The 19,887-nt window shown below is 53.1% G+C and overlaps 2 protein-coding genes across 7 annotated transcripts; one reads left to right on the top strand and one right to left on the bottom strand.

Moving 5' to 3' along the window:
- Positions 1–819: 819 nt before the first annotated feature.
- On the bottom strand, positions 820–15,977 carry PLA2G6 (phospholipase A2 group VI). Of its 3 annotated transcripts, none has more exons than XM_053978122.1 (16): positions 15,634–15,977; positions 14,911–15,126; positions 13,496–13,676; positions 12,153–12,340; positions 10,880–10,976; positions 9,744–9,926; positions 9,444–9,552; positions 8,697–8,849; positions 7,100–7,190; positions 6,207–6,370; positions 5,552–5,702; positions 5,239–5,375; positions 4,462–4,616; positions 3,724–3,891; positions 2,559–2,632; positions 820–2,093 (listed from the first exon to the last, which is right to left on the bottom strand). In XM_053978122.1, the coding sequence occupies exons 1-16, from the start codon at positions 15,840–15,842 to the stop codon at positions 1,952–1,954; spliced, it is 2,418 nt and encodes an 805-aa protein (XP_053834097.1). In that variant the 5' UTR covers positions 15,843–15,977; the 3' UTR covers positions 820–1,951. The 3 variants fall into 3 exon arrangements, 2 of the variants coding, with proteins under 2 accessions (XP_053834097.1, XP_053834099.1); XR_008437216.1 differs by having other exon boundaries at positions 2,069–2,093; positions 2,559–3,030; XM_053978124.1 differs by lacking the exon at positions 8,697–8,849.
- Positions 15,978–16,317: 340 nt separating this feature from the next.
- MAFF (MAF bZIP transcription factor F) lies at positions 16,318–19,824 on the top strand. 4 transcript variants are annotated; one of them, XM_053978133.1, is made up of 3 exons: positions 16,318–16,562; positions 17,697–17,750; positions 17,832–19,824. In XM_053978133.1, the coding sequence occupies exons 2-3, from the start codon at positions 17,715–17,717 to the stop codon at positions 18,243–18,245; spliced, it is 450 nt and encodes a 149-aa protein (XP_053834108.1). In that variant the 5' UTR covers positions 16,318–16,562; positions 17,697–17,714; the 3' UTR covers positions 18,246–19,824. The 4 variants fall into 4 exon arrangements, with proteins under 4 accessions (XP_053834108.1, XP_053834107.1, XP_053834110.1 ...); XM_053978132.1 differs by having other exon boundaries at positions 17,694–17,750; XM_053978135.1 differs by lacking the exon at positions 16,318–16,562 and adding an exon at positions 16,900–17,010 and having other exon boundaries at positions 17,694–17,750.
- Positions 19,825–19,887: the final 63 nt, after the last annotated feature.

The raw sequence follows: 19,887 nt of genomic DNA, 5'->3' as shown, positions 1-19,887 counted from the left end.
GAGAGGAATCCTGCGACAGCCAGCAAGGACACGTGACAGCCTCTTTGCATTATTGATTGCCAGCTTGGTACCCAGCTCTGCCTGCCCCGACACCTGCGGCGCCGGCCACCTGCCTGAGTCACTGCCTTATGGCTCGCTGCCCCGGCCCTGCCACGGCTCCAGCGAGGCTTGCTCGGCCTCACTGTGCCGAGCAAGTGAGGCGTCCTCAGGTCTCTCACAAAGACACATCGCAAGTCAGGAGATCCCTGTCAGCTTGTAAGCAAAGAGCAGCAGGCAGGGGGGAACACAAGGAAAGCTCTACACAAATTTCAGCTCTCCCCTGCCCATATTCCCCCACCCCAGGCTTCACCCCTCTGGCTCTTAGCCTCCCTCCCACTCCCAGTGAAACTCTCTTAACAGCAGGAACAGGCTTCTATCTGAACCCTTTCCCAGGTTTCACCTCTGGTGAGCAGGGACCAGCACTGCCATTGTGATTTCTTTTGGGCACGTGTCTTGGAAGAGATGGATCAAGCAAAACTTAGTGTTCTATTTTTTAGGCCTGGACAGTTCCAAGAGGACCCTCATATTGCAGCTGATCCAAAGCCTCTCCGCTCTGGTTGCAACTGCTGTGGGGTAACCAGCCACTCATACCACCCACGTGCTCCCAGGGCTGGCTGCAGGGACAGTTCATTCACCTCTTCAGCCCATACAAAGGGTATAAATCCTGTGTCTCAAGGAGCCGTTTCTCTGATTTTCTCCCTGCAAGAAATTCAGAGTCTGCAAGCCTAGAACCTCTCTGGGAACTCCTAGGATGGAGAGAAAGACAAGACCACCATGGAGTGAATGACATTGGAACCAAATGCAAATCCCTCTTTATTTTAGGACATGTTAGTTTCTCACAGAAACAGGCAGCAGCAATCCATTCACAGCAGCAGTCCCATTTTCTTTCAAAAGAAAACCATTAAAAATTCAGTTTTTCAGGTTTCTCCTCAAAACACCTCCGAATAGATACATAAATTATTTATAAATATGCAAAAATTACTGCAGAAACAACAACTGGTGTAGCAATCACAGTAGAATTTCCAGTCATAATAAAAAAGTCAATCCAAATTGTCCCAGGGTTGGCTTCTTTGGTGGGAACCAATCTCAGAGCATTTCAGTTTCATGTGAAGAATAGAGAAATTATCTCTACAAAGCCAAGGTTCTTGTCCCTTTCACTGAGCTTGCTATAAAGACAGGCTTTCACATCTCAGCCCTTGAGTAAAGCGTAACACAGCAAATCAGTGGCACAATAAAGTCCTGGGTGGGGGAGGCTGCTCCCTCCCCAGGCACAGTGTTGCCAGCCCATCTCAGAGGGAAAAGGAGAAGCTGTTGCAGAAGACAACTGTCTCATAAAAGGCTTCCCCATCTCCAAGGCCAGTTGCAACTTTCTGCATTGTATCTACTGCAAAAAGTTGCAGCATTTCTGCTCCCCTCCAAACTGGGTGTGTTGAGAGAAAAATAATCCCTTTTCACTGTACTATACACTCTGAAATACCTTGGGCCCGTAGGCCAAGCAATCCCTGAAGCTTTATCAGGCCTAGGCCCATTCTGTGACATAGGAAGGTGCACGGTGCTTTGTCAGTCAAGGTACTGCACAGACAGGAGACATTCCAGCTGCTACAGCTCAAGACAAGTAGTTGAGGGCTCTGGATTCTGGGTCAGAGAGCAGGGCAGCAAAACCAAGCACAGCAGCAGAGATGGGGTTACAGCACAAAGATAACTGTCAGCATTTCACATCTATCATACATGTCATACATTCTGTGTCTGGGAATACATGTGTATGTGCACTGTTGTCTATTCAATATTAACTCCTCTCAATTATTACAAGTCTGTCCCCCACCTTGACACCTTGGCTCAAGGGCAAATCTGAGCAATTTCAGTGTCTGCTGCTCCTTGCCTTCAGAATGCAGAGTGGGAGCCTCCAGGTCAGTCATGAGCAGAGATGTTGGACCAGCTGCTCGAACTGCTCCCGCTGCTGGTAGATGTAGAGCTGGGTGTCCCAGAGAGCGTTCACCAGCACGGCGTCGTTCACCTCGTCCAGCATCACCTCAGTGTGCAGCTGAGGGCTGAGCCTGCGGGCAGTGAGACAGCATCACCAGCTGGGCACAGACACGGAGGTGACCAGGCACGAGCCTGCCAAGCAGGACACTCCCACCAAGCAGCTCCCACCGCCACGGTGCTCGCTGGCCCTTGGTGTGTCAGGCTTGCAGAACAGAGACCTTCCCCCTCCTTCAAGGCCCAGGCACATTCAAGGCTGAGCCACAGTGAAGCAGGGCAGGATGCACAATCCAAAGGGCCGTGCAAGACAACACCTCCCAAACCTCCCTTAACTAGCCCAGACCAGGCGTGCTGGGTGCCTCAGCTCGTGTGCACGGCCAGGGCACGCTCCGTCCTGTCACTGAGGCGTGTGCAGGGGCAGCTCTGGGCAGGCGTGCCTCTGGAGGGGATGCCATTTGGGATGACGCACGCCACAGCCAGGTCTGAAGCGAGAGGGATAAAAATAGGTCTGTGCAAGAGAGCGGAAAGGAAGCTCCTACCGGAAATAGGGGACATCCGTCATCTCACACCAGGCCCTGGCACGATCCACAGCTGGGCCATCTGCGTCAGTGCACTGCAGGAGAAACAGGCCCGCAGTTACAGCCTGGCTGCTCCTCCCCTGCCTACAACAGGCTTCCCTGGCACCAAGTCCAACTGCACAAGCCCCAGAGGGAAAATAAAAACCAGGAGCAAGGGCATCCTGGATGGCACTGCTCACCACCAAGAGCTGGGTGGCTTTTCTTTATTTTTATTGTAAGGACAGTGCTCCTCCTTGGGCGACAAGAATTGCACCCTACAGACCCTTCATACATCACAGCACAGAGTGGATTGCCTCACGGAAACTCCCAGGATGATCTGAATGACAGCCTCCTTGGGATTTCATCTGTATCCATTCTGTCCAAGCCCTGTACAGCAGAGCCTGTGATTATATCAGGCTTACTGGGCTATCCTGGAACAGCTTCCCTGGGAGCCCTGAGATAAAAGACAGGAGAAGCAAAAGGACTCTGGGCATTTTCTCACTTCAGGAAGCTAAAAAGGATATAAAGCAACAGCATTAAAATCATAGTCAGAACTTCAGTTCTGATCTTTCTGGCTTTCATCCATTTAGAGTGTTTTCATGATCAACATGCAATGATCTTCTTCCTGAAGCACACAAGTACATATGCCAACTACACAGCTCTCAACTATTGTTTTTAATTAATGACTCTCTCACTTCTCCAGTATTTACTAATTTCCTCAGTGGGAAAAACAAAGCTTTTCTAAAGAAAAATGAATTGCTGTTTTCTGAGGCATGATTAATTTTCTTTTTCCCCAGGTTGCTCAGATGATAAACAATGCTTCCTGGAAAGATACCGAGTTTCACACACACACACCTGCAAATGCGCCTAAGAGTCACTGACCACCATCCTGTCCTTAGCTCCTTTCAGCAGCAAGAATATCCCTTGGGGATGAGTGTCCCTTTGGGGCACTCAAAACTCCAATTAATCAAACAGGTCTTCAGGCCTGCAGTGCTCCTACAATTCTTAAGTTACCCACTACATCCATGGTCAGAGCAGTTCCAAGGAAATAGAATTTACTTCTGAAAGGAGGAAGCTGGAAACTGGAAACCTTTTCTCCCTTCCTGAAAGCAACCCCAAGGGTCTTTTGCCTCCTCCCAGTACTCACACAATCCACCACCATCTTGCCGAGCTCCCTGGCCCCGAAGACAGTCTTTGCCAATTCCCAAGGGTTTGAGGGGCGGAAAACATCCACAGAGCTCACTGGGACCTGCGGAGGCTTCCCTGTTCCCAGGGAGACCACCAACCCCAATTTCCTCACTTCCTGCTTCCGACCCTGAGGACAAACAAAAGATCAGTTTGCAATGACCAACAATGAAAGTGAAGCATGTCTTTCACAGCAGCTTCTCGGGGAAGCTCTGAAAGCCAAGGCAAAAAAGGCTCAGCAGCCTTTTCTTCTCCCATCCTCCCCCTAAGTATGGCCTGGTGAGGCAGCTGTAACCTACAGGACTTCAACAGTTGCACTGCTCTGCCCCTTCTCCCCTTACCACACTCGAACCCATGGGACCACCCTGGAGATGTGTCCTAGAACCAGATGACCATAAGGCAGTCTAAATCTTCGGTCATTTTGGCAACACACCTCCCCTTTCAGCTACAGGGAGCAATAGCTGCCACTGGTTATTCAACTTTTTGAAGAACTTGCCACACCCAGAAGGCATTCACTCTTCAGCCTTGCAGAGTACCTTACCCTTGTCTTCTCCATTTATTTTTGGGCAGAAAAAGACCCTGCAGAGCCATGTCAAGGGCCACATGCAACCATCAACTGAATCATCCTTGTTCAAAGAAGCAAGGAGAGGCTGATGAGACTGTCTCCCCGTCTCACACCCTAGGCTAGGATTTCCCTCACCTTTTTGATCAGTGTCTTGTTGTACTCGTGGATCTCTGCCATGGCATCAAGGGTGGGGTTGTTGGCCAGCAGCCCTCCATCCAGGAAACGGCCAATGGGCCGGAAATAGGTGGGAGCTGCACCGCTGCAGCGGGCAGCACGCCACACGAGCTGCTCTGCAAAGGACAGAGCAAAAGCCCTCTTGTAGCAACTCTGATGTGCACAAAAAGCTCCCCAGCTCCACCAATACAAATCAGGATGGCTTGCAATCCCAGGAAACCCTGCCCTACGTGGCTGTGCCTCTTTCTCCCAACAGCATGGTTTCTGCTTGGATGCACAGGATGACTCTGCAGGGCTTTAAAAGATGTTCTCACCACTTCCTACATATCCTGGGTCAAATTCACTCTCTATCCATTTTCTTGCTGCTATTTTGATAGTGAACCAGTTCTGTGTGCCAGACCAGGCAGTAAGCTGGAGGCAACTGCACACTTCAGTTACGTGACTTTTCCATGTTTTTCTGTGGGAGCTCAGGGAAAGATGCTGATTGTACAAAGGACTCCTCTAGCAGACCCCTCTCCTCATGAACCTCACTAGCCAGGCCCTGTTCCCGGTACAAGAGAAGCCAAGAGAGGAGGATAGAGGAGAAATGGGAACCATCACTAGGATCTAGTTACAAGCCAAGACCAGGGGTGAGCCATTGCTGATTTTCAGAGCAATGGGAGGAAGAACATGAAATCTGTGTCTGAGGGATGAAACCTCCCCAGCCAACCAGCTGGACTTCTGTGTACCATCATTTACCTTCTGGCTGAGTGAGTGGCTGGAAAGATGCACTTGTCTTGTATTCAGTGGAGCGTTTTGTCTCTGGTACAGGGTAATTCCGGAAAAGGTGGAGCTCAGCTGGCTGTCGGTCACACAATGTCCCTGTCACCATAACCCTGGAGAAGCAGACATGAGAGAATAAGAGTAAAACGGAAAATAAAAATACTTATGGTTTCAACAGTCTGCACATCACACTCATCCAGAACTGCTCTAAGGCTGAGCATCTCTCCTGACACAGGTCTAGAGCACGTGTGAGACAGCATCAACTGGCACAGCCTGAGGCAGGACTTACTTGGGTTTTCGGACATCTGTCATTTTGGTGTTTTCCCCAAATTCCTTCTTCAAGAACTCATCCAGGGGCTCCGACTCGTAGGGCCGAGACCCCCGGAACACCATGTCCTTCATGCGGAAGTACAGGCAGCGCATGTAGTCCATGGACTTCCCTGAGATGGGCAATAGTGTTGGCAGGAGCAAGCAGTGAGAGGAAAGGCAGGCAGAACAAACAGCACATCAGAGCAAGGGTTTCCCAAGACAAGTGGGAGATGGGAGGCGTCACTCCCAATCCAATCTCCTTCCCAAGCTGCCTGTCATCTGCTTGGTTCTCAGCAGCATCACTGGGAAGGATTACAGAGGAAGAGCAAGCTTGGAGCAGCTTCAATCACCATTATCAATCACCTTGCTCTAAGGCCTCTGTGGAGAGCACAAGAAGTACAGAACATTGAACTCTGCCACCATGCACTCCCCAAAACCCAGAAAGCTGCTCAAAGCCAGCTGAGAAGAAAAGCAAGTGTGAAGCCAAGTCAAGGCTTTCCTTCATTAAGGAACATCCCTTCCCTCCTTTGGCGGGCAGAAAAGATCAGGACTCAGAGAGGCAGCTCCCACCACACATCTACTCCCACAGGAGGAACACTCAGACCAGAGTGAGAAGGGACCCAATATGTCCTCACCATGTACAATAGCCAAGGCCAAGATCCCTCCAGTGCTGGTCCCTGCAATCCAGTCAAAAATCTCACGAATGGGACGGCCTGCGGCCTTTTCAATAGCCAGGAGAAGTTGGATGAGCACAAGGCCACGGATACCCCCTCCATCCAAGCACAGGAGCCGATCCTGACTGCAGAGAGACAGACACAGATGACTGGGAGCTGTGGGACAGATTATGAATCACAGAACACTCCGTGGGAACATGGCCCTGGGGACAGGAAGCTATGCCAGCAAGTAGATTGCTGCAGACAATGTAATTGATGAATAAATAAATCCAGCAGTGCCTTCTCAGACATGTCCAATAAGCCTTGTCAGAGCTGGTGCAACATCCTTTGCTCTTGCATAGCCACCTCTAACCTTTACACCAGAAAGAGACACCAGCCAAAAACACACCCAAGTCCCTTACTACGCAGTATTGTGTCATAAATAAAAAAAGCAGACAGACCTAAAGCCTGCCAGCAGCACTTCAGTGCCAACTCCTCCTCCACTCCACACAAGGTGAGGTGCAGGCACTGTCAAGACAGTGCAGAGGAGATGAGTGAACATCAGGGCAGTGTGTAGAGATGGGGAAAACACAAAGCCAAAACAGTGTTGGGTGCCCATTAGAACAGGGGAGGGAAAGAGCAGGGTTTCATCCCCTGAGCTCAGGCTCCACTGTAGCTCCAGGCAGGACAGGCAGGGGTAATTTATGGAAACAAGAGATTTCTCAAAAGATGCTGGAAAAACTGCAATGTTGATGGACACAAAATAATGTCAGCTCTGAGGATGCCATCCCCATGGGTGTGGGAGGGGAGAATTCATACACAGATTTCACCTTCAAGTTGCACAGGAGCCTGGACAAAAGCTGTTCTTCACTTACTTTCTTCTAGCCTCACTGGGCATGTCCACAACATCTGGTGCCTTCAACAACTGTCCGAGCGTTGTGGAAATATACAGAAGGTCCTTGTACCCTAGAGGGCCATGAACATGCAAAAGGGAAAAAAATAAGTTAGAGATCACCAATGTGGTAACTGATTTCCACCATAAACAAAGAGAGAATATTCAACTCCCTTCCCCATTGAATAAAGGTCCCTGCAGGAGACACAAGCCATCTTATCCACAGCCAACAGGTACCCCCAAATTTAACTCCACACCAAAGGACAGCAACAACACCCTTTATAGTGGGCAGCTGTAGATGCATTGGGAAAGACAGGATTTTGAGAAGCAGATGATGTGCACAGTGGATGAGAGAAGGCAGAGCCCAGCAGTGTGCCCACTACGCGGTTTACTGCAAGCTGTTAAGATAGAACCTAAATCTACTCCTCAAAGTAACCTAGGCAGGAGAGCTGTGGGGACAGGATGACTTGTCATTACCCCTCAGCTGATGTTCACCCAGGCCACCCTGGGTGTGGGCCACCAATCCAAGCTAGGTGAGAAGCCAGCCTGCGAAACCAAAAGAAGAAAGAATGGGGGAGAGAAGTTACATACTCCTGCCAGCACCCAGGCCAGAAGGTGGCTGTGGATGACAATGAATTGTGGTGGGGAGTTTCTTCAAAGGCAGAGTCTACAATAAAAAAGGGTATTGCTCTGTCACTGCGTCAGAGCTGGAACTGGGTATGGGTTGCCTTCACTGGACTGTGGAGAGAAGAAAGTCCTGGTGCCAACAGCCACTGAGATTTGTGGTGACACAGACACATTCCAGGATTGTCCTCTGGCCCCACAGGAGAGCTTTGCAAAGAAAACCTCCAACCTGAGATGGGAAGCGGTCTACAAGCAGATCTTAGCCACTTGCATGCTCTTCTCATGACCCTCCAAGTCAACTCCCCTGCTGCCTAGTCCACAACCCCTCTTGTTGCCTCCTCCTGAGCTCTGGAGCTCCCCAAAGGCAGAAAGCCTACCACTTAGAATAGTCCTATATGCTTATTCTGGGCAGCATAGACCACAAGATTCACTACAATCATATGTCCCATGCTAGGCTTTTCCTATGCGTAACGAACACCATGATCAAGGTTGCTTACCCTCAGCTTCACCCTTTCCCTCTCCCAGCTGCTGGCCTCCAGGATCTGAATAACTGACACTTCTAAATCTCCTTGTGCCCAGCACAACACTAGGAGTTCCTCAAGGCAGACCAGCAAGCACCTTCCCTTCTACACATGACCCAGGGGACAAAGTACCTGAAGGCTGAGTGCCCCCTTTCCCAGACATGTGAGGGAATCAGTCTTTCTTTTTACAGAGCTACATTGTGTCAGGAGTATAAAACAAATGTTTTGAGTACAAGAGTTCAGAATACACACAGAGGAAAAGCAGAGAAAGGAGATGGGATCCTGCAACAGGTGAATGAGGACAGTCACCACAGAGTCACCAAGCAGTGAGAGCTTTGACAGTTCCCAGAGCATAGCCCATCTGAAGAAGAGGTCTGAGACAGCACTGTGAAGCAAGACGGGAGAAGAGTGAGGGAGGGCCAGGGAAGGCTTTACCTAAGCTGCTGAGGTTGCTCCGTGAGGAAGGTTGGCCTTCCAGGAAGGAGGCAGCAGATGGTGCCAGGCTTGGGGAGTCAGGGTTGGGTGGTGGGTGGCAGCGTTCGGTCCCTACAGTTTGCAGCAGGTCTAAGAGCACTTTCCGGTTCGCACCTTAGGTGACGAAGGGGGAGTTACAGATCAGAAACAGAATCAGTGCATGTGCACACCACAGGGGAACGTGCTCTGCCAAATTCACAGCAAGCCTGACCCTCACAAAGCCTCTGGGATGACCTGGGGAAGGGCAAAACACGTCCCAGGTATCTCTCCACAAATGCCAGGCAGCAGGACTTGTGCACAGCAGGAGTATCCACTGCTGTGCAACTTCAAGGGTGTGTGCCAGACACTTCTTTGGCCCTGAAGACCTGCCCACATCTGCCTGAACCCAGGCGGTTCAGCAGTGCTACATCCTGTTGTGAACCTGCAGTGCCTGACATGGTGGCCCGAAAGAGGGGGAGTGCATGCCAGCTTTTCCTCTTGCATCTCTGTGCCACAGAAGAGAAATTCACCAAGGGTTATTAATATAAAGCCTGTGTTGCTAGCAAAGTAGGTGCCTACTATGTGAGCAACTAAAAGCTGGGAAAGCATGTTGGAGAAGCATCACCCATGCACGGCATGTTTTCACCTCTCCCCAAGGCACTGTTTTGGCCACCAAGGGGAGACAGGATGCTGGGCTCACCCTGTAAGGCTGCTGACATGCTCCCTCACCTTTGCTGCTCCTGGCTGCCAACAATCCTGGTGTCTCCCCAAAATCATTGGGGATCTCAACATCTCCTCCGAAGACGATGATTGCTTTGATCATATCCAGGTGGTCATGCTAGGGGACAAGAGAACGCTCAGTCAAGAGCCGCTAGATGATTTCTCATTCCTTCCCTTCCCTTTTCATTAGCCAAAGCACCCACAAGGGAACACCACACGGAACAGCCAGAATTTCAAAGGACTTTGTTGCTGTCTCAACCCTTCAAGAAGATGGTCTCTCCTTCCCAGCAGCCTCTGCAGAAAGCTCACCTTCATGGCCAGGTGCAGCGGTGTGTTGCCATCGCGTCCGCGGGCGTTGGTGTGGGCGCCGTGTGTCAGCAGCACCATGGCGCAGTCCAGGCGGCCCCTCTGGACCGCAATGTGCAGAGCCATGTCGGCTGTGCGGCTGCTCACGTTCACCTCGGAGCCGTACTCCAGCAAAAGCCGTGTCATCTGTGCCCCAGCGTGCAGGGATCACGTCAAGAAGAGATAAAGCAGTCGTGAGGACAACCAGCTGGGCACTCAGACCACCCAGGTCTCATGGCAAACAAAGCAGGGGAACAGGAAGGAGCCTTAGCCTGGACCCGGTTGGCTGGCAGATGCCAGCTGAATTGTTCCAAGCACTGGGGTTTCTCTGTCTTTTACCACAGAACTAGTTGGTGGCTGCACAATCTGGCTGGAGCTTCTGGATCCTTCGGGACTGATACACAACTATAATAAATGGCTGAGATCAATGGAGAAAAAAACAGTTCCTACTCAGGCGAGGATCCTTGCAGACTGAAAGGACAAAATTTGCCATCTGAGCTTCTCTTTATAAACCAAGCAAATTCAAGTCTGCTCTGAAACTCCACAGGACATTTCTGAGAGGAATGGGATATTACAGGAGGAAAAAGAGCCCTCCTATAGCAATGCCCTCTGCCTGCAACAAGCATCATCCAGATGCTCCAGCATGGCATATCACCATCCTGCCTGACCTCTGGCAGGAGATGGACTTTTCCTGCACGTGCCACCACTCAGTGCCTACCTCACACTTCCCCTGTAGTTTCTAAGGCACCGATCTGTTTGCTCCCTGGCAGACTCTCTGTTTGGTACCTGGCAGGTAATGAGAAGAGAGCTCCCTCCAGGGGCAACTATGCTTCAGGGACAGGGCTGCAATTTCTTCAACAAAAGGGAAAAGGGACAAGCTGGCAGCTTCACAGCCATGGGTGAAATACTAGAGATGAGCCCACCAGTTTATTTCACTGCAAGGCTCCACTGCTCTATTCTCTGTGGCAAACAGCACCAGCTGGCACTGGGCTCTGACACTCCCAGGGCTCTGCACATGCACTCAGACAAATTAGCCACAGAAGGAATTAACTGGGTGCTGGGTAGCAGCACAGGCCCCTCCATGGATTGTCTCTATTTACCTCTGCCTTCTTTGCCCAGTGCAGTGGAGTGGCATCATAGCGTGGGTCCTTGGAGCAAACCTGGCTGGCATCTGCCTCGAGAATGGCCTGGGCACACCTGGGAAACACAGTGAGATGACAGGATGGGTGGCTGCTGTCTTGACTCAAGACCTCCACTCACATCACCACCTGCCTTCTGCCCAGAGGAAAACCAGGAAACTCTGCAGCAGCAGCATCTCTGCAACACCTGCGAGTTCCTCAGCTGCACTTTTGTTTTGCTCTTCACAGAAAGTGTAGGCACAACAGGAAGCATAAAAGCCAAGTGGTGTTGGGAGCAGGAGAATCTCTCCAATACAAGTTGTGGAGCAACATCTGGGTGCTTCTCTAATTCAGGAATATGGCATTTCTGGAAACTTTCCAAACCCAAGAAGCAAAATTCTTTTCTTCTCCTCTCTTTCCATGGAAACATGGGGATAGAACTAGAATAGTTAAATACTTGCTGAAATTTAAGAATCTGTGTACTTCTCTATGAGTAAAAAACCACACTTGTTGTGAAGAGTCCAATATGTAGTGCCTAGAAAACAGGATAGGTAGATTTATGAAATTTGATTATCTTCTCCAATACCACCAAAAAAACCCTGTACAAGAGATGGAGCCGCAGTGCAACCTCAGTGACCTATGCCCATTCTGTGCTTGTGAATGTGTGTCTAATGTTGGGAAGTACTTTTCAAAATGCTTAAAAATCAGCTACCAGCAGCTAGTGTTGTCTTGAAAGCCCTGTTTGTAGAGCTTGGACACTCTTTGAACATTAAGTATTATAAAGCATATACAAATGGAATTGAATTTCTCCAAAGAAAACAGGGAGTAAATATTGTGCTTCTTTTGATTCCATTCCAGAGTGTGTTATTAAGAGTCAAGAGTATCTCTGGCCTACAGGAGATAGGAAAAACTAAGCTTTGAAAGGAAAGCTCATTAGAATCAGAGCACTCAAAGACAGAGGTACAGCAATTAATACTATCTAAGCATCAGCCAATCATCTTCCTACAGCTCACTCTGAGAAAATGCATTTCATAAACATATCTTTTTTTATCTTTCTCCTAATGTCTGATACTGAATAAGGTATTAATTCCAGGACAAAAAGGTTTTATTCTGAAAGCATTTCTTTCTTTCCCACACCAGCATTTCCCTGTTTTTTTCTGCCAATGACTACACATGAGACCTGTCCTACTGAGCACAGCCCTGGCCAACGCTGAGCAAGTACACAAGTCCCCAGACTGGAGGGGACACTACATACCCCTTCTGGGAGAACTTCAGTGCTGTGTGGATGGGGTAGCCCAGTGTGCCCACGACGCTGCAGCTGGCATGGCATTTCAGCAGGGACCGAACCATGTCCTCCTTGCCCAGCTGGCACGCAAGGTGCAGAGCTGTCAGCCCTTCATGGCTCAGGTGGTCCAAGCCAGTAGTTGGGGGTCTGCCCAGGAGCTGGAAGGAGGAGACAGTAAATAAATAAATGGACAGACAAACATGGAAGAGCACCATCTCTTCTTGAGCTCTGAGGACACTCTGGAGCACTGGACCCCTCACAATGCTACAGCCTGTCCTCTCCATCCCTGCTCCCTGTAAATTGCAGATCTGTTACGTGCTGACTGGTTTCTTGAAGAAAAGTATCTCACTGCCACACTGGGGAAACCCTGCAAGCCCTGGTGCACACATGAGAAGTGGGGATTTAGTTTATTTTCGTTGGTTTAGCAAGGAATCAATACAGAAAACAAACAAACATGAGGAAGATCAGAAAACAGGCCAAGTTGATGCCACCAGAGAAATAAAGAAGAGGATATCTTTTTAATACAAAGTTCCTAACTGCCCACTCCACAGTATGGCAAGCCCTGAGCCTCATCCTACCTCATCATGCATTAGGAAACTCCAACACAGACTGGTAGGCAGAGGGAGAGCTGTCACAACAGGTATTGGGCAAACATGGGGTTGCAGCCATGGGGAAGAGTCAGTCTCAGGCTTGCACCAAGTCTTGGAGAGCTGAAAGACCTCAGGAACCATGTGCAAGGCCACCCATGCCTTACAAACCCCGTCACTCTGCCCAGCACTTTTCAGCAATCAAGAACATCTACAACTTCAGACTGCCTCTGCCTCAAGGCTCTGATCACTGTCCCCCATGCAAGGCCACTCAGTTCAAACAGCAGGTCCTGCAGCTCAGGAGAGCCCAGGGCAGCCCCAAACTGTCCTTCAGTCTGTGGGCAGCACATGATCCCCCAGGGCAGCCTCAGCACACACTTCCCTACAGGAGCACTCTGCCCAAAACCAAACTCCCTGCTCGCAGGAGAGAGGGAACAGACAGCCACAGGCCTGAGGAAAAGCAGGATGAAGGCCTGATGGAAACAGCAATGAAGGATTACTTTCTGAGGAAACTTCCTTAACACCCTTGTTTGAGTGCTGGGTGGAATCCGCACTCTGAATATGGGAAACAGGGGATATAAGAGGCTGAAATCAGGCTTAAGCAATAACTCAACACAGGGAACTGACTTTCTCTTCCCCTGTCTGTAGCTGTTTTCCCATCTCTATCACAGCACGGAGAAGACCCATTCTAGTCCCACTTTCTCCCAGACTAGAAGTTGCTCTCACCTCAATGATCTGGGGGTTGTTTCCTCGCACAGCGTAGTGGAAAACAGTCTCCCCATTCTTGTCGGTGATGTCCACCCGTGCGTGGCACTCCAGCAGCTCCAGCAGGCACTCCATGTCCCCCTTGCGGCACGCCAGGTGCAGCGGGGTGCAGCCATCCTCGCTGTCCGTGCTGTTCACACAGCTGCAACAGAGGACTCAGCGTGAGGCCCGGGAATGGCCTCGGGGAAGAGGAGGGCATGCAGCTGCTCCAGGAGCTGACACAGAGGTACCCTCCACATGTGTCCCATCTGGTGTGAAACATAAGGCTCAGGAAAGCCCAGCCTCTTGCCAGAGAAGAAGCACAGGGAAGGGACATCAAGCAGCCCTGTCCTGGACTCTCTCCCTGACATGCTGCTCCTTTTCCTGCCCTCCATATGGGATCAGCTCCCTCTGCCCAAAGGAAGGCAGGAGACAGGTTACAGTCAGCAACCTGGCAATGGTGCTGTTATTTGCCCTCCAGTCCTCTAACTCCTCACCAATCTGCCCTATCCTTGGTAAACTTGTGCAGGTTTTGGCTCGGGTAGAGTTAACTTTCTTCACAGTGGCTGGTGTGGGACTGTGTTTTGGATTTGTGCTGAACACAGAGATGTTTTTGTTATTGCTAAGCAGAGTTTGCACAGAGCCAGGGCCTTTTCTGCTTTTCATACTGATCCACTGGTAAGGAAACTGGAGGTGCAGGGGAGGCTGGGAGGAAACACAGCTGGGACAGGTGACCCCAACTGACCAAAGGGATTTTCCAGACCATATGACACCATGCTTAGTATATAAAGTGTGGGGAGAAGAAGGGAGCAGGGGGACATTTGGAGTGATGGTGTTTGTCCTCCCAAGTCACCACGATGCATGATGGGGCCCTGGAGGTGGCTGAACACCTGCTTGCCCAAGGAAACCAGTGATTCAATTCCTTGTTTTACTTTGTTTGTGTACACGGCTTTTGCTTTCCCTTTTTTTATCTCAACCCAGGTTTTCTACTTCTTGCTCTTTCAATTCTCTCCCCATTCCCTCTGGTATGGAAATGAAGAGCGGCTGCATGGGGCTTGCCTGCTGGCTGGGGTTAAATCACAGCAGAACTTCCCCATGAAAAAACAAGTCCTTGCAGCCAAAACTTCTTTCCAGACAGTCCTACCGTATCTCCACTCTCAGTGCTTACAAAGTGAGCAAAAACCTCCTCCAAAAACCTCCTCCACAACGGTTGCAATAACCTAACCAGCATCTCTAGCAGGACACTTCAATCCTTTACTTCAAACACCAGAGCTCCAGGCTCTGCAGCAGCAGGTTGAAACCCACCAACCAGCTTCCACAGCAAAGAAGGGATACTCCAATACAGCCCAGCCTGCCCTCCCAAGCTCCTTCTGAGCATGGACCACCCTGCTCCTTGCCTCAGGATGTGGTTGTGCCGGAAGCTCTCCCGGCGGCCGAACTCCACAGCAATGTGTGCAGGGGACCAGCTGGGGTAGCTGCGGATGCAGTCGCTGAGCTGCTGGAGCTCCTCCAGGGACAAGGGCTGGCACAAGCTCTCGTAGAAAGGGCGCAGCTGCCGGGCATATTGCTCAAAGTACACCAGGGCATCTGCTTCGTTGTCCAGCTGGAAGAGCCTGGAGAAAAGGCAAGCACATAGTTCATCCTGCTCAAAGGAATAAGCCCAATCCCGTGTATCTGAGGGAAACAGCTCCTTTCTAAATGGCAGTGCTGGGAATTTTCCTTTTCTTCTTCAACTAGTGTCATCTTTGTTCCAAGGTAAGCAGGGAGACTACTTCACTGGAAGGAAGAAAGCATCCCTCTTCCTGAACAACGTTAGGTTATGCTCAGAAGTATCCTCTGGATGCTGAAAACCAACAGGAACGAGCAGAAATGCATGTGGACCTATGGATGCCCTGAACACTGCTGCCTGTAGTCGCAATGTTTGGACCTCGTCTTATTTCCACGAGCTGTTTTGCGACAACTCCTCCACCAGCACACGCACGGGCTTTCCACCCCTCCCGGCCCACCTGCTGTTTCAACACAACACCCCACACCCACGGCCTAGAAGTAGTCCCGACAGTAGCGATCTGGGGTCTTTGGTTTCCCACGTCAGCAGGGATGGCTAAAGGTCTGTCACTCACCGGAACGCGACCTGCGGGCTCTGGGGGTTCACCAGCAAGCAGTCCCAGGAGCGAGAGAGGCTGTTCTTGTAGAGGGCCACTCTGCCCTCCTCCCGCAGGCAGGCGTGACCGGCGTACTCAGCGGCCGGCACCTCCCTCACGCGGTACGGGTTGGAGAATATCTGCGTGACGCTGCTGAAGGTGTCCAGCAGCCGCCCAAAAAACTGCATCTTCCCAGAGCCTCAGGCGGCTTCTCCCGAGGGAAAGGCGGCCACTGGCTCCGCCGGCCCCTGCCCTTCCAGGCACGGCGTGACCCGGAGCGCCGCCGGGCGTCAGCGGGGGCCGGGAACGGGACGAGGGTGGATCCGGGGATGGCGCCGGGCAAAGCACGACGGGCCCCCGGCGCCCCCCGCGCGCGCCGCCCGCCGCCCGCCAATCGCCGGCACCGCCCCCGAGACGGGCCAATCAGAGGAGTAGCTTCCGGGGCGGGGCCATGGGGCGGGATTAAAGCCGCGCCCACCGTTCGCCGGGGGAGGAGGGCGGAAGGCGCCATCTTTGTGAGGGGCGGGGCGACAGGGATGGGGCCGCCCTTCTTAAAGCGGTAGCGGCCCGTTTCGGTGGGGCGTTCTGCTGCCGGCAGGGCCGGTCATCGGTCGTGCGCCACCCCTGAGCTCGAGTTCAAGCCAGAGCTGTTGGAGCGCGGCCGCGTTCACGGTGCGCTGTGCGCTGGCAGCGTGCGAGGAGTGCTGGCACCGCGGGGCGCTTTAAGGGCAGCGGCCGCCCCGCGCGGCAGCGGCGGTGAGGGGGCGTGGTGAGGGTGACGTCACCTCATGACTGTGTTTTTATGAATGAAAAGAATCCGCGGGTGAGTAATCGCGGGGAGCGAGGTCGGAGGCGCCGCCCGACGCCCTGACCCGGCAGCGGCCCCACGGGACCAGCGCAGCCGCCAGGTGAGCGCCGGCCGGAGCGGCCCCTCCGCTCCCGCCTCGGCTTCGCCCCCCGCGGGGCGGCCGGGAGAAGGGGGCGGCGGGGTCCGGCACCGGCTGGAGGCCTCTCTGTGGCCACCGAAGGCGGGGATCGGGACCGGGACTAGGGCTGGGGAGAACGGGCCGGGGGGGGCCGGCCGGCCAAGCCGCGCTCGGGGCCGTCCGTTCTTCCTTTCCAATTCCCGGCCACCGCCCTGGAGGGATCCGCCGCCGCTCCTCCGGCTCCGGCGGCGGATCCCCGGCCCGGATTGCATCAGCTTCCAGCCGGCCCGGCTCCACCTTTCCCGCCGCCCCCCTCCACCTTTCCCGCCGCCCCCCTCCAGCCCCTCATTCCTCTCGGGGCGCTCTCGGCCCCGTCCCGGCCCCCCTCGTCCCTCCGAGGGCTCGCCTAACGAGACCGGGGTTTCCCGAGGTGCGGAGAGGCTGCTGGGCTGCAGTCCGGGGTCCCGGACCCCTCCTCACTCTCCGAACCCGGGGACGGGGAGGGACCGGCCATCGGCGAGGGGCAGGCACCGCTTCCATGACTTTCACCCCGGGGCTGCTGAATCACGGGGCGGCCACTTCTCACCCGCCTGCGCTTCGTGACCGCGACCCTTCGCCCGCCCCCGGAGCCTGGGGACACCCGACGCTTGCACCGGGACCCGCAGTGCTCTCGCCGGGCGGTGGGGCAGCATCTCCGCACGGGTCCCGACTGGGTGACTTCGCCACGGTGTCACTCGGTGGGGCTGCTGCTTTTACTTTCCCTTCAGCCCCAGGCGCATTTCGCCCGTGTTTCCTCCCCGCGGGAAAGGCTTGACTTCCCAGCAGGCGGCTGGGGCATTTTGAGTTCCCTGGGCAGAACAGCATCCCAACCGTCTCGTGATGGGATGAAGGAGAGTGGGAGGTCCATCCTTGCCCCATTATTATTATTGCTTGCAGTCATCATTGCTATTAATATTATTACTATGTACTTTTTCAAAAGGAGTGGGATGAGTCATGCGGCCCGGGGTGGGGGGGATGTGGGCAGCGGGCAGGGGACCAGCAGGGCTGGTGTCCTCTCTTCTGAGGTGAGGAACATGGGGCTGGCAGTAACCGGCTTTTCTCCTGGCTGCTCAGCAGGGCCGGAGTAAGGAAAGGATGGCTGCAGACGGGCTCTCCAGCAAGGCTTTGAAGGTGAGCACCAGTGGGAACAGGGGCATGGGAGTCAGGGGGCTGGTTTTGGGAGTCTCAGGCAACCACCCCTCTCTCTGGCAGGTGAAGCGGGAGCTGGGGGAGAACACTCCACTGCTATCGGATGAGGAGCTGATGGGGCTGTCAGTGCGGGAACTCAACCACCACCTGCGGGGCCTCTCCAAGGAGGAGGTGGCGAGGCTGAAGCAGCGTCGTCGGACACTGAAGAACCGGGGTTATGCTGCCAGCTGCCGAGTGAAGCGTGTCTGCCAGAAGGAAGAGCTGCAGAAGCAGAAGATGGAGCTGGAGTGGGAAGTGGACAAGCTGGCCCGGGAGAACGCTGCCATGCGCCTGGAGCTTGACACCCTCCGTGGCAAGTACGAGGCCCTGCAGGGCTTTGCCCGCACCGTGGCCACTCACGGGCCCCCCGCCAAGGTGGCTACCGCCAGTGTCATCACCATCGTTAAGTCCAGCACCAACCAGGCCGCCTACTCCTAGTGCTGGCCTCTGTCCCCCGGCTGGACACAGTCCTCCCCGGGGTGCCTTCCCCATGAATTGCCTCCCAGCCCTTCCCCAACCTCCTCTCTGTCAGGACCTGTGCCCAAAATCCTCTTTCTCCCATCCCTTGACCTCCAGCTCCCCCATGCAGGGAGGGCTGATGCTATGTGGGTGCTTGGATGGAGGACAGGACCTCACTGGTGGCCCCCATAGCCCCCTCCCCTCTTGGGTGTGCAGACAGGAGAGAGCGAACCCACACAGGCAGCAGTGGGGAAGCATCCCACAGCTCCAAGCTGGTAGGAAAATGCCAGGTGCCTCTTTTTTCTGAGAGGGCATGGGAGAACTAAATGTGGGCCAGGCAGTCCCAAGAGCATGTGCCAGAGAGGGAAAAGAGGAGAGAGAGGTTTTGCAGTGTAGGGGAAGAAGGCATGATAGAAGGGTATTGGCATTGGGCAGACAACCTGGACCACAGCTGGAGCAGGGGGGGAGGTGGCAGCATGTCTGAAATCTCTGGGGATGCAGATGGCAAGGGAAGGTTAGCAGGTCAGAGGGGGAGATAAAGTGGCTGCATGTTAATGCCTGGTACGGGTGAATGGAATGGGAAAGCACTGTGGCAGCTTGTGGTGCTGGGGGACCCCAGAGGTGACAGTGATTGGGCAGGGGGCAGCTGGGACATGTGAGTGGGTCAGCCAAGGCTGTTGTGTCCACAAAGGGGAGAAGCAGTGGTGCAGTTTTATCTTTCTCTATCATGCACATCCTTCATGCCTCTTCCTGCTGATGGGACACTCAGCCTGGCTGGGTGTCTGAAATGCAGCAGGAAGGAAGCAGAGGCAGCTGGAGCAGAGATAAACACTGTTTTGCTCAGTGCAGGCCAGCTTGTATGGCCCCACCAAGTCCTCCCCGGTGCTGCACCACCTACAAAGCCCATGGAAAGGTAGTCCCAGCCCTCAGAGTCAGAGATGTAGAGGTGCAGGAGGTGGGAAGTAGGGGCAGAGAGCATCCCTGCTCCTTGGAGCTGCCTGGCAGGCAGGTAGGCTCCTCCCTTTGGTTTTCCTCCAGCTTGGACACTGGTGTGGGACAACTTGTTCTTGAGCAGGCTGAAAGGCTGGAGAAGAACTGGGTTCGCTAAATACAGGCAGCACAGGGGAGGGAGCAGGAGGCAGGTCCATCGCGGGCTCTGCTGCTGTAGATGATTCCCCCACCCTCCATTCTGCCCTTGCCTGGGTATTGCCACGCCAGCCGCCCTCGGCTGCAGCCTCCATTCTTCCCTGTAGAGGTGCCTGCCACTCCTGGATGGGACACTGTTGTTGGCATCCCCCACCCCAACTCCTCTTGGGTTTATTTATTGCACGAACATAAGTTATTTTCACGTCCTCTTTGCCATTCCGCCTCTCGGCACAGCCAGGATGTTGGTACAGAGCCGTACTTTATATTTTATATATGCAAATCACATTTTATCTTATACTTATATAGAGCAAAAAAAACTTATTTATTTTCTGACTTACAGTATGTGTCCTACCCCGATTCCACTGTATTTTGTAGACTTTACAAATAAAGCAAGTTTTTTTTTTTTTTTTTTTTCCACAGCGAGAGTGTGTTTGGTCATTCTTGAAATTGAGACAGAGCCATGTCAGGTTTTCTG

This window comes from Vidua macroura, chromosome 5, assembly GCF_024509145.1.
Source record: "Vidua macroura isolate BioBank_ID:100142 chromosome 5, ASM2450914v1, whole genome shotgun sequence".
Classification (NCBI taxonomy): domain Eukaryota; kingdom Metazoa; phylum Chordata; class Aves; order Passeriformes; family Viduidae; genus Vidua; species Vidua macroura.
Note: the sequence above shows the minus strand (reverse complement) of the source record. Positions and strands in the feature narration are given on the sequence as shown.